Below are 14,381 nucleotides of genomic sequence, written 5' to 3'. Positions count from 1 at the left end.
ATCTAAAACACAGCCGTGCACAAACTACACACCAAAAAGAAAAGGACAGACAGTGTGCTAGAAAGAGAAAGAGTGCATAAATAAAAAAAACAATTCATAGAAAAAATATATTTTTTACACTTAAAAATCAGACAGACTAGGCCTATAATTGTAGACAAACGAATATGCAAACCGATTAAACATATAACTCTTATTTTAATACAATTTTCAAAGATTTTTCATACGAGTAAAGGTTGCGCCACAATATTTTATATTTACTGATACATTTTCCATCACAACAAAGATTAGTCAGTCTTGAAAATAGTGTGGTCCAACCTTAGTAAACATTGAATAAACATAACAATAGAATTAACTAACATAGGAACAATAACATGTTACATTGTAAAGATAAGAAATATTTCATATATCTATAACCTAAGGCAAGGTGTAAACCACCTCAAATATTCTTCTAAATATTGAAAAAATGGGTACAGTGGAGTTTTATACACGTGAAATATCAGCATAATATAATGTATAATAATATAAGAGGTCTTCCATTCATAAGCTTGAAGTGCGGTAAAGAAATATCGACTTTAGCATGCTGATTATAGATCTGAATTTATAAAACTTGTAATAATTAATTGGTTCCAAAGTGTACCAATAGAAAAATATTAGTGTAGGCACAAAATAAATCGTGGAATACCTCTAAAAGCTGTCACAATTAACATAATTAATATACAGGAGTATAATAATAGATAACAAATATTTTATAATAATATGCTGCTGTCGAATCCTTTCATTCTGTAAAAGACAAATTCAATTCTCGATTTCACGATAACTTTTCAAAATATCATCAGTATCACTAAAGCTTTAGCTATATTTTTATAATAATTACCGTGAGACATACTAAATTCACTAAAAATCACGGTTTACGTACGTATAAATATACAGAAAAGTTCTACAAGTTTCGAGTCACAAAGGGACTCTTTATGATGAGAAGCAGCCTACTGTGGTAGGCTACGCGACGTCGCCGCGTCTACGTGATTAAACCGTGATTTTAAGTTAAAGCTTTAGCTCATAGCTATATAAAACCATATAATCATTGTCTCACTATGTATGCATCTTTCTACACATTTAACGGTCAATTTATAATGGCCATGCATAGCTTCTTGTTTAGCTGTGACTACTTATAAACAGAAAAATAAACACAATCAGCTACATTAAAAAAAATAGTGTGATGTGCAAAATTAGGTTCTATGTGTATAAAAATAAAGCTGCAACAGCAATTGAGCTTACGAGTGTACTCGTAAATAGAAGACAATATGTTATGAAAACTCCATTCATTTCATGAGTAAGGAAATAGCTGAAAAGTATCTCAAAATAGAAACAAAAATAGAATTGTGTTCATGTTTGATTTAATGAATTTGTTTTTAAAATATCAACATTTTCCCAATAAAAATTATACTTAAGTCTCTCGACAGCTATAAAATCATCCAATGATTTCTCCCGCTTTGGGCGAGGCGAGAGGGAGTGTCAGACTCTTAGTGACTAAAACAGCTGTATAGAGCTAAAGCAACATTTTGTAAAAATACTCATTTCAAATCGAGCTAAACTGAGTTTTCGTAACATATTGTTGATTATTTCTATTTAATATCATAGATAACAAACAAAACTAAAATCATTCAGATTCAGACTACTAGAACAACTGATACAGTCAGCATCATAAGCATTTAAATGATCATTTTCGATATAAGTATCACAGCTTCGAGAATTTATTGTCTTATAATAATTATTGTATTATAAATATCTACTATGTACTTTAGAATACATAATATAATACCTCATCTAGTATATAATATATATAATTTTGACGTGTAAACGTGCTCTTTTGTAGCCTATTTACAAAAATAAATTCATTGTTTCATGTAAATCTTAATTTTTTTATACAATTGTCACAAATTTTGGCAAGTTTTTCACTTCAAACTTTTGATGCTGACTGTACAGTTAAAACAGAACAAAATCATAAAGAAATAATAATAAAATATTGTCTAATTGATCTTTGCTACAAAACGTAAAATAATTGCTTTATATTATTTACAAATTGAGACGTCAGCGTGTGTTTATAAAAATATGCTTCCCTTCCCAAAATTATTACAATTAATTTATTGTCAACACTCCAAAACAATTTACTTGTACAATAAAGCTTTAATTAGAAAACAACTAAATTAAACTTGCACTTAATATTATGATGTAAGAGTCAAAGATAAAATAGTCAGTCTGGTCTCACTGACAAAAAAAATATAGATTTCAGTCAGTTTTTAACATCCCATACCCGATACTCTAACCATTAATTCATTTAACATTATCTTTAAAATGTATAAAGCAAGTTGCAGTATATGGCACTGCAAAGATAGTCTATTTAGACTTTTAAAAAACCTTCTATAATATCCATACCCGCCCCTTACACACCAAGGAGTCTATAAAGCTAACAATCCTTCTTTGAGCATCACAGGCTGACATCTCTGTACCGTAACATCGGGTTTCTTTGACCCTAGAGGGTAACTTTGACCCAAACTTTTAGACCAATGAAAAACTAATATACGTTTTATTCTGGATTCCTATTGGTTGTAGAATTTGGACCAAAGTTACCTCCTAGGGTCAAAAAGAAACCCGATGTTACCGGTAGATATAATCTGTGGTGTCTACGCGCTCTCCTTTTTCTTACCGGCCATTCTGTCTATGAGTCCAGTGATCATGTCCGCGTCCACTAGTCCGATGAATTTGTCCACTATGATGCCGTTCTTTATTGCTATTACTGCGGGAACTGCTTTCACCTGCAATTTTAAGAGTTACTTAAGGTTATAATGATAGAGATAAGCGCCGGTCAACTTACTCAACCATATCAAAATGTTTTAATAGATTTTCAACTCTATTGTTAAGCTAAAAAGTTTTAAAGTCTATTAACAGAAGTAGATTGGTGTGTTGTTTGACATCTATAGTTTGAAATAACACAGATTATTCCCTATATTACATCCGTGTGGACTGTGTATGTGAAATTATATAATTTTAAATGCACCAACACCCAATAAAATATTCAAAAAAACAAAAACTCAACATCCTTACGTGCCGTAATGTGCACCTCTGCCTGCCCCTTCGGGGATAAAGGTCGTGACGATATAATAAATAAAATCAACATCCTTACCTCGAACGTGTGCACCAGGTCAGCGTTATCCTCTACATCAACGACAGCCAGGTCGAGGTTGTTCAGCGGCTCGATCAGCTCCTTCAGCTTCGGCGTCAGGATCTTGCAGGGCTCGCACCAGTCCGCGTGGAAGTTCACTATCACGGGCTTGTCGCTGTTCATTACCTGCAAGTAGAAGATATTTACATTATAAACGTTTTTAAAAAAGTTCGTAAGTTTGTGACTAACTATAAAATTACTAAAAGAATTTTATGCGATTTTCGTTTATGGATAAAGCGATCCTTGAGGAAAATGTATATGTATATTATGTATAGTTGGTAAAAGTAAGACTCGAGTACTTAGTTAGTAATATCAATCGCAATTGTAACGTCAATAGTACCTCTACCATGAGTTTGAAAGTATTTGTCGGAAATCAACGTATTTTTTGTATGGTAAACTCCTCTACCGGTCACCTATGAGTTTTGCGGTTTAAAACAAATCGCAGTAGCAGCACAGAGCTTGGAATTGTGTTACAAGGGACTTTAACAGAAATGGTGAAAAGTAGGTGTACATTGTACAGCAGCATTACGTGCTGTAATGCGCACCTCTGCTTACCCCTACGGGGATAAAAGGGCGTGAAGATACTAAACGTAACTTTAATTTTGGATTCTGCTGATAAGGACACGGGTATTAACCAACAAAAGATTCATAAATTGTTTCTCAACAATTAGCAGAATCATTTAACATTGATTGTTGTCAATTGACACAAATTGATAAGGAAAATAAAAATCAAATTGACTTACAACCTGAGCTACCATCTAAGATATTCTCCTTATCACTTATCAGTCACGTAGTGATACTATTTGCTTTATAATCAAGACTTATCTTACTATAAAGATAAAAACGTAACGTGTTTGTAGTAATTTCAAGACCATTCAATATAAATGGTTAATATACTGTTTTACCTGTTGTTAAGTGACTCATGGTCGGGTTAAATTAACTTGTATTACTTTTGTGTTATGCAACCACTGTCTTGTTGGTTGAATGTATAGGTACTGTGGTATCTGCGGACTGCTTAGCGAGTTATCGGGGTTCCGGCTCAAAAAGCAGGAGTAGGAACTCCTGTTTTTTAGTGCCACGGGGTGGTTTTAGTCAGTAAGAGTCTGTCACTCCCTCTCGCTTCGTCCATGGAGGGAGAAGCCATAGGATGATTTCCCCCCTCAAAAAAGGGACCGTGGAATTCGAGGATTAGAGTTCGATTTAATTAAAACTTAGGTAGTTTTCGTTGTCATACGTATAATATCGAATATCTCTTGAATGACTAGGTAGAAGTGTCCATATTAAATACTACTTTTGCTTCATATTATATGAGATGTAATGTTACTACCGTACTAAAACCTACTAAATAATTACGTACTAACTTTTGCTATTTGTATTGTCTTATGACATCTCTAAGAACACAATTCTGAGTCAATATTAAGCTTTAATGAAATCACACTGATGACCTCACAGCCCCAAGAGATGAGATCATTAATGTGACGTCATCAAGTATATTTAAACATTTTGATATAATTATACTATTTACACATGGGTTTTATTTGTTAGGTATGGCGACTGTAGTGTGATGTTTTGGACAGGAAAATTGTTAAAATAAATGTGACATCAGTTGCAAAAAATCCGCAGGCCTTTTTAAGAATTAATTAAATATATTTTCAATAGGAAATAAGTATAGGTGACGCATACGCCTTTTAGTAATATGAAATTAGTTTTATCATAGTACTGGCTTTCAGTCCACGGTTACCCATGCGCTTTTAGTCACAAATAGTACACATACCGTACCAATTTTTAACTTTCTATCTTGAAAATTGCGCAATGTTCTGTACGACCCTATACCCCCATTTGAAGGAAAGTGGGGAGTTAGAAAGAGACAAAACGTAACTCTACGTAACTCTTCAGCACCCCAACTAAATTTACACAAAAACCATGTCATAAACTCGCTCCATTGCGATGTGAACTACAATTAACGTTCCAACTATAGGCCCTTTTGGGCAGCGCAAAAGTACTCACAATCCACTTACAAAATAATAGGAAACATTGTTACAGGTCACAGGGTTATCGCAGTTGCAGCAGGAACTAAAGTCAGCAATCAGCAGTGAACTTGAGACTATAGAGCAATTTACTAATAAGCCAGTCTTGTCTTAATTAGTATTCTTATGGCACTCATATCTTTGTTTATTCATCACAAAACTATCCCATTAACAGATAATGATCATTAAAAATTAAGATTTTGAAGAAACAAATATACACAAACAATTTCAAAATAATTAGGTATCTGTTTTCTGCATCGTTGTCGTCATATTTGAAACTGCTGAGCAAATATATTAACTACATTTATGAATTTTAATTTTCAATTTTATAATACTCAATATTGTATCGTGGGCACTAAAATTAAGCACATTTTTCATACCATTAATATAACTTGCCAAAAGGGGAAATGTTTTGTACACAAATATGTTACCTTTAAGCCTACTACTTACCCAGATTTCTATATCGCAAGCAAAAAAAAATGTAATTACAAAGTTTTTCATTTCTATACATACCTTATTGACGAATTCGTCGTTATTTTTAACTAGTATAGTCTCATTGTGTACAAGGGACGTAGATATAGGGTAGGCTCGGCGGAGGTTGGCCAGGCGCTTTATAGGCGACCGCAGGCTCTGACATATTGCATTAGACATATTGGCTGAAACAATGAAACACATGTTAGTATAACTTATAAACATAGAATCAGAACATATCATTATTTAATACTGTGATTTCTGGGTTTAATGAGTGTGGGACTGACTACGCACAAAAATAAAATAAAATAATGAAGTCCTTATATGTAGTTAAAAAAGTCAGACAAGTATTGTCAATGAACATAAAATTAATCTTAGGGAAATTTCCAGTAGTATGTAACATCTAGGTATCTACTTTATACTATACATGCAATACAATACATATAAAGATTAGTATTTTATTAGTATGCAGAAGTATAAACTATTACACACTAACGGTCTCACTAATAAACATTTATACACGCTGTATACACGCGTTATAGCATATTCATTACTGATAATCAATGTATAGGGATTGTCATCTTATACACCCCTTATAACAGTTGTATAAGTATTTTTATACCATAAAAGGAGGTGAATAGATGCAGAAGAGGGGGAATAAATGTCGGGAAAATGTTCTAACATCTATTCACCCCTTTCTTGTGTCTGTCTTATGTCCTTTTTATTTTATTCACCTTGTTTTACTGTCAGTTTATTACAACCTTATCATACTACCTAGCTACCTTTACTAAGTTATTTTTGTAACATACTTTACATAGGAACAAGTATTATGATGATAAGTTAAAATAAACATATTACTGTATGCATAATCCTAACAAAGTGCAAATAATCGCTACCAATGCCAATGTTTTATTCAACCCCAGCTTTATCTGCTTTTTTAAATAAACAGAAACATTCCAGTATATTTACTAAACACTTAAACACATCTGATAACTAACAACAAGACTTATTTTAAGATGAGTCACTTGTTTTACTTTTTTGAATTTATAAATAAGTATCTGTGACCTCTTCCTGACATTAGACATAAATTAAGAACTAAAGTTTTGAGGCACTAATGAAGGAATTAAATACCTGTTTGATTTATAAGTGAATAGTTTTATTAATTTCTAAACATTTTTCCAATACTGAAAGCTTATCCAAAGAAATCCTATTGTCACGACACAGAAGAAAATCCTGAAATAGGGCAACATTTTATTTAGAAAAAAAATAAATATAAAATGCCATGGAAGACATTACTTTGAAAATGTTAAATGTATGTGTTCATTTGTTAGTGTTAGGGATTGAAAGAACTTACAGTCATAAAATAAATAAATATACTAAATAATAAACATTGTCTTCAAAAATAATACATAGCATTAATTGAATTTTCTCCAGAGCAAATTTTTGTTTCAATATAAATAAAAAAATCTGGCAATATTAACAAGAGATGTGAGGCATTCCTCATCAATGTCAATGCTAAGTTCCGTCTGACGTGTATGTTTGTTCATACAGACACATGTTCTGACATAACACACATTTTGCAGATGTCTTATAAGCTTAGATAATAGTATCTGATATCAGCTACGTGCCGAGATATAGTAAGCAATCTGATAATGATGTTGGTACTATGAGCATCAATGAATTATTTAACTTTGTGTTATAGTGATTAGAAAATGATGATTAATGGTTAATAGATGATTAGTGCATGCATCTAATGTGGGTAACTTAGTAAGTTAGTATATACCAACTATCACCATCCTCTTTGTTAAATTCCTAAGTAAATACTTACTCTACAAATCTAAAATAAAAACCAACTGCATTATACAAATCAAAAAGATAGATACTCAACTCCTAACTTAAGAAAAACTGCAAATAAAATCAACATTGCAAACCAAACTGAACTTAGAACTTACCAAAAGGAAGCATTAGAAACTCCTGACTTTACGCGTCTGTGTGGGTGTGAGACAAACATGAACGAATGCGAACAGACCCCCGACGGCCGCGCAAACATACAGAAACACGAGTATCAAAAACCGCGGTACGTACAGCTTGTCGTAAAAATTGGCACTGCTAGCACTGTACGACTCGCCTTTTGGCAATAATACCAAAACCAACGTTACGAATGAAGTTACCACTATAGCTATTTTACCGATAATGTGCCCCGTACGAACCGATACCCAACACAACATCAACGTTAGACACCACAGCATCGTCAGAAAATACAACCCCACACCGAAACTATTCATTTCTGTTACAATAAACAAAGCGGATAGTCGATAATCAGTAAAAATAGTTTAATGATCATGCAGTAAGTTAGTGAAATTGTTCGTGTTATAGAAGACGGCACAAATGAAAATATTGGTTATGATAGCGCCCCAAAAAGCAGATAGGATTAGATTTTTCTGTTAAATTGTATTGATAAAAACCTGGATTTATTTTTTATTTTTCACAAGATCACAATCACAACCACTCGCTGCCAAAGTTTGACAACTTATCAATCCAATTCCAAATGACGTCTTTCTATCCGCTCCGCGATCGTTTAGAAATGACAGGAATGGCGCTAACAACTGTCAAAGTGGCGCTAGCATCGGTGGCCCCTAACATTGTATATTTTCTATGATTAAACTATATAACTATTATTTTTTTCTATTTAATATTAAACAAATAAAATTACACGCTATGTTATACTAAAATAAGTATTTTTAATAACGTTGCCCCATACTAAGATTTTCGCCTTTGTCGTGGGTGGTTTACAAACATTGAAGTTGTCATACACTTGATACCCAGACCCGAAACAACAATTTGTGGATCACGGACGCCACACGTTGCACAGCAGCCAGCTACCCAGTCACTGCACCAATCGTGCAGTTAATACAGCTAAGATGGTAGTGAATATCTACAGTAACATAAAAACGATTCGTCACTGACGAATCGTTTCTACAATTGAGAAAAATAGCTGCCGCACGTTTGGTCCACTTATGCTGGCGCCATCTACATTTAGCTTTTACCGGCCAACTTCAAATGCAGAAATTCACTCCCGCATGTATTTTGTGGTGCCATTGCCACGAATCGACATGAGATAACGAAAGCCATGACATACAAATGTCTCTAACATGATTAGCACAACAAAAAGTTTCAGATGAAATAATAATTAAAAATTATTAGTAAATGAAATTCGGAGAACTAAAGTTTGTATAATGCATAAATTCAAATTTTGTATGATAATACAACTTTTTGTATGACATCTGACACTGCGACATTGATGATTGACAGTTTTAAAAGTGTGCCTACGTTTAGTTGCTGTGTGTAGATATCACGGCGATATAATTATTTTCTTGTTAGGAATCAAATACATACAAAAAATACTTAGAAAAAAATCTATACTGAGCTATTTTTTATAAACTGACTTAATTCTGATACTAAAAATATTTTAGAATATTATTGTTTTGAAGTCAATATAACAATACTTTACAATATTACAACATCACATCATGGGCTTCAAATCATTTTGACATTCATGTTGGTAGCATTGGCAACAGTGAATTTTCTAGTGCTGTGTGTTGCTGTCAATAATTAGAAAGGTGAGTGATTTTTTATAGATTAATCTTGATATTTTAATTATATTTGTGTATTTTCATCTAGATTTATTATTCAGGTATAAGTTCTAGTAAAAATTGTATAGAAAAGTATGAACATAACAAAGATATAACCGTAAAAATGTAACGCCATTTTCCGCTTCGGAGATCTATTCTAATGTATTTTTTTGTAATAAGTTGCCGTGACTAAGGTATTGGATTTTATTAGTTTGGTTAGTGTTAAAAAAAGTTTTCTCTTTGGTATCTTATAAGACTGTAATGGTTCCGGGCTTTGCAATATTTTGATAACTTATTCATTTCTGATGACTAATCTTTGCTAACAAGGTCCAATTTTGCGAGGGCATCTAAACGCCAGACTGCGTTTACTTTGTGAAGTTACTGACCTACTATTGATCAGTATTAATTAGCCAGCCCTTTTGCAAAGGGTAATTACTTGATTGCCCTTTGCAAACTGTGCCATATAAAACCTCATTTGTTGTGATCTCTTTGAAACTCTTTTAGTGATACTGTATAAATCATGACACATGCTTATCACACGAATGTTTTGTCTCCCTTTTTGAAGTATTTGCATTATGTTTATTTGATTTTAAAAACACATCTACCCCATATCTGCAGCACATGTTTTTTTTTTGCCTTGGTCCAATAAAATAGAAACTAGATTAGCTACCTACTTCAAACTAATATTGGGCTTTCTATTACAGCTATTATACAACTTAGAATGAAATAATTTAGTGAATATATTAATTAAATAGAGTTTCTAAAAATCACATTAGGCATTAAAAAAAAATTGTAGAAGCTTTTATTTTAATTGAATAAATTATTTTTTATCATGTTATGTTTAAATATCTCAGGAAACAAAAGATTGATTAATGATGTGAATATATGAAGAGGGTATTAAAACCCAACAACTTATGTAGGACTTTTAACATAAGGGTTGCCAATGAAAGTACAACATTATTGTGTTATCTGATATTCGTTAGCCACTTCACCATCCTTATTGGACATGGTTTTCTCTTGTACAACTGATAACAAGTATTTAAATCAAATCACTGACAATTAAAACTATGTAGTACTTTTTCTAAATAGGTGAACCAAGTCAGGTTGCTACTTGACACAGCTATGATGTCATGTGAGGTGTGCCATGCTAGCCGTGTGTCACAATGTTACATCTATAAAGTTCTTTTATCTATGTTAATTATTTTATCTGACCAACTTGATCCACATTACATTTGTATGCAGCTGTAAAACTAAATCTTTTATTTGTGTTATCTTAATCCAGAGACAGATTAAAAAGTGCACCCTATACACTCCTAACTTTTTTGTTGCTGCTGTCACTCTTTGCTCTCCTCGTGTCGCCCCTTGGCAACCCGGCGTCCTAAGCACTTGGTTAGTTTGCCTTAGGGATAATACTGTCTTTATTTGTGCTTGTGAAATTGTAACCAAACCAGGCTTGGATGCTTACACATTTCTGTTACTTACACCGTATTGTAATTACTTTAGAAATATTGAATTACTACTCTATAGTTAGCAGGACAGGTCAGGTAGCCTTAATGATTACCAATTTTCAAAGACAGCTTTGTAAAAAGTAAGATAAAGGATAAAAATGTGGTCAGTCTAATAGTGAGTTTCGCATATAATTTGATAATGGACAAGGCCCTACTCTTTGGCAACAACTGATTGAATTCCCTATTGGCGTTAGAATATGACTACCAAGTTTCAAAATTACCCACAATAAAAACTAAAAACCAAACCTTTTGGATTTGGATTTTTAAGTCGGTTTTTTAAACTTAGTACTATAAAACCTGAAATATATTGTTTTTTTGTGAATATTATATATTAATATTACAGCTACAATATATTTGTGAATATTAATATGTTACAGCTACGTCTGTGACGGCCTTTATATTGTTTTGACATACATATCAAGAAACCTGTCTACTAAATTATACATTTATACATACACTTGACCTTGACAGCACTTTCTGTCTAAAGCTATTTATTTAGTCATTTTTGTACAAAGACATTGAATGTTTTGTTTTCAAAATACCAGTTTGTCGGCTGCAACATTGTTTCATCTTTATAATATGAGATAAACAATTAATATCTCATTTTTAGTTCTAATTATCAGAATTCAGACAAAGAATTCTTGTTTACTTTTTTTCTTTGAAATTTAGACAAAGCATTCTTGTTTACTATCTTTTTCTTTATTTTCGTTGTATGTATGAGTGTGGCAAAGGTCAGTTTTTTGATAACATTCAAAATAAATACAATACAAAAAAACATTGCCCAAACTGAAATTTTCTCCTGGGTTGTGGGTGCATAATTTACAAACAGGTTAAGGTTTCAATAACCTATCTGTCAGTAGTGTTAGAAGATCAGTGTCAGTTTGTTATAAGCTCTATCTATACAGTCTCTGTCTGTGTGTTAAATTTATCCATACCAAAATCCATTCAAGCAATTACCAGCAACATCAATTTGATTGTTACATCTAAGTACTGGTCCCATAACCTACATTTGGTCTATCTATACATATAAATAAAATTGTCTGTTTCTAATATTGAAAATAATTTTTTAATCAACTTATTAAAAAAAATCTGTCTATTTGTCTGTCTGTGTGTTTGTTCTGGCTAATCTCTGAAATGGCTAGACCGATTTTGACGGGACTTTTATTGGCAAGTAGCATATGTACTAAGGAGTAACTTAGGCTACTTATACTAGTCACAAAGTCTGTAATACTCGCAAGCGTCGCCACGGAAATCGGCTAGCAATTTCATATGGAAGATAACTTTATGGTCCTATCATGATTGTCGGCGGACCACAACACTGCAATGTGTATTAAATGAGGATACATTGCACTGACCCAGTTTCCTTTTATTAAGAATTTATAGCAGTTCTTGATACTTGCTAGCTTTTGTGAGTATTTTGTATTACTTCTTTGTTTGTTGGTATCTGATATGGTCATAACTGATGCTTTTTTTTGAGGTTAAATCATCTAATGACTTTTCTCGCCTTAAGCGAGGCGAGAGGGAGCGTCAGACTCTTACTGACTAAACTACCCCGTTCCTGCTCCTGCTTTTCGGGACGGAATCCCGGTAAACCGCTAGGCAGTCCGCAGCTCCGGATCATAACAGATGTTGTAGTGCTATTTAATTTAAATGCACTAGAATTGGAAGTTACATCGGGATATTTACCATGTATTTAAATTTTAATGAGTTTCCGATATTACGGCACTGTTGCAAGCGCCATGATCACGGATAAAAAAATCCCACAAAAACATTTCATGTTAAATGTTGCCAAGACGAGACCATATAGCTCGCACTGTCAAAAAGTAATCAGATCCCGTGTAGAGCCAAGTTTCTAACCCTATACTTTTGAACTGGCGAGTCGGCCGCACGGAAAGAGTTTAGAAGATTGGCCGCACGGACTTTTTGCTATTCGTCATATGGGCTTGAGCTTAAAAATCTATTCAATCTTCTAAACTCTTTCCGTGCGGCCAACTCGCCAGTTCAAAAGTATAGGGTTAGAAACTTGGCTCTACACGGGATCTGATTACTTTTTGACAGTGCGAGCTATATGGTCTCGTCTTGGCAACATTTAACATGAAATGTTTTTGTGGGATTTCATTTCTTTTTGTAGGTTGCTTATGATAGAAAGATAAAATGAGCGACAAATTCACCTACTAAACTACAAAATTTATAAGAAAATTGGAAACGTAATCCTAATACTTTTTATCAATGAAAATTAAAACACTAGTATCTAAACCTTTACCTACTAAACTACTAACAATTAAATATTAGGCAAATGGTTTTTTTCTCCGCGATAGCAAACTTTTAAATCACCGAAATATTCCGAAAACTTTTCATTCAACGAGACAACCGTCAACGACGTCTGTCCTCGCGCGTCTGCCCGCGTTCGGGTGCCGCGCTCGCTGACGGGCCGATTATTTTTAGCTACTGCGCGGGGACGAGGGGGCAGGCGGCGGGCGTTGGCGCATACTATACTTACGATGCTTATGTTCAAAAGTATAGGTTGATTAATAAACACTTACCGAAGTGAAGTGTAGTAATATTATTCATATCTAAGTACTTATGGGTAGGATAATGTTTTGATTTGATGAAAAGTTTGTGTTCTATGTACTTGTGTATAATTTTCAGATCTCAAGCAGGAAATAGGGAATTAAGTTTCCCTATTTCAGATTTTTACCCCTCCGCGGCCGCATTCAGACCTCTAGCGTCAAAAGTTGCGGAAGTCTCGAACAAACTTTCACCCCCTAGTTTAAGGGGTTGGGGGGTAAAAGTTCCAAGTTTTAGGATTTTTTTGTTGTTTGGGTACTAATACTAGCTTACATACCAAATTTCAGATTTCTAGGACTTCAGGAAGTACCTTAAGAATTTTGTTGATCATCAGTGAGTGAGTGAGTGAGTGAGTGAGTGAGTGACGAAATCGGGGTATTTTAGATATCAATAAAATCTAAAGTATAAGAGCTATGCAATTGAAACTTTAGAGGTTTATTAAGTCTACCACTGACATTATATCCTGAAAATTTTGTTTATCTGGTATAACCCAAACTCAAGTTATGAAGGTTCAAAAATACGACGAAGCGTTTCGAGAAAAGGTAGGTAGTGCCCTTGCGCTTCGCTTGGCTCGTCTTGGCTACCGTGCCCCCAGATTTAAATGCAGTTCTTGTCAATGATGTGTGAATACATAATTATTTACTTCAGTTTCTCTCATGGTTATGATAAATAATTAAATCAATTTAAATGAGTGACTCGAAGGCAATACAGTAGTGCATATTAAATATTAATTCACACATTTATCGATCCAAGTGTTTACGTGGCGTGATAAAGGTTGTCTGGATTTATGAGTAATTCTTTTGTATCAGATTAGTATGTAATTGTTTGCTGCATAGTTTTATTAAAAGCAAAAATTTACCTTTGAGTTCATTATTTAATTCAGCATCTGAAAAAGCACAAAAATTGCTAAAAATGTAACGCAAAGCGAAAAAAGGCATGGAAACTGACATCGGTT

The 14,381-nt window shown here is 33.4% G+C and overlaps 2 protein-coding genes across 4 annotated transcripts in view; one reads left to right on the top strand and one right to left on the bottom strand.

The window, feature by feature from the left end:
• Positions 1–93: 93 nt before the first annotated feature.
• LOC118267727 (thioredoxin, mitochondrial) lies at positions 94–8,310 on the bottom strand. Of its 3 annotated transcripts, XM_050694251.1 has the most exons (5): positions 7,671–7,934; positions 5,761–5,903; positions 3,182–3,346; positions 2,705–2,813; positions 94–780 (listed from the first exon to the last, which is right to left on the bottom strand). In XM_050694251.1, the coding sequence occupies exons 1-5, from the start codon at positions 7,681–7,683 to the stop codon at positions 776–778; spliced, it is 435 nt and encodes a 144-aa protein (XP_050550208.1). In that variant the 5' UTR covers positions 7,684–7,934; the 3' UTR covers positions 94–775. The 3 variants fall into 3 exon arrangements, with proteins under 3 accessions (XP_050550208.1, XP_050550207.1, XP_050550206.1); XM_050694250.1 differs by lacking the exon at positions 7,671–7,934 and adding an exon at positions 8,184–8,310 and having other exon boundaries at positions 94–2,813; XM_050694249.1 differs by having other exon boundaries at positions 94–2,813; positions 7,671–7,983.
• Positions 8,311–9,179: 869 nt separating this feature from the next.
• The window catches only part of LOC118267466 (kinesin light chain), a 62,025-nt gene continuing 56,823 nt past the window's right edge, over positions 9,180–14,381 (top strand). The window contains exon 1 of the mRNA XM_050694240.1: positions 9,180–9,338. The gene's annotated coding sequence lies outside the window, so the exon portion shown is untranslated. The remainder of the gene's footprint in view (positions 9,339–14,381) is intronic.

Source organism: Spodoptera frugiperda, chromosome 6 (genome assembly GCF_023101765.2).
Source record: "Spodoptera frugiperda isolate SF20-4 chromosome 6, AGI-APGP_CSIRO_Sfru_2.0, whole genome shotgun sequence".
NCBI lineage: Eukaryota > Metazoa > Arthropoda > Insecta > Lepidoptera > Noctuidae > Spodoptera > Spodoptera frugiperda.
The sequence above is the reverse complement of the archived record's forward strand: the minus strand, read 5'-3'. Positions and strand labels throughout refer to the sequence as shown.

What these genes read in the sequence shown, in the direction of transcription:
- LOC118267727 (XM_050694249.1), bottom strand. An exon ending in ACGACGAATTCGTCAATAAG is followed by an intron (nt 3,347 to 5,760) that starts GTATGTATAGAA and finishes TTCTACTTGCAG; the next exon opens with GTAATGAACAGCGACAAGCC. An exon ending in ACCTGGTGCACACGTTCGAG is followed by an intron (nt 2,814 to 3,181) that starts GTAAGGATGTTG and finishes TTAAAATTGCAG; the next exon opens with GTGAAAGCAGTTCCCGCAGT.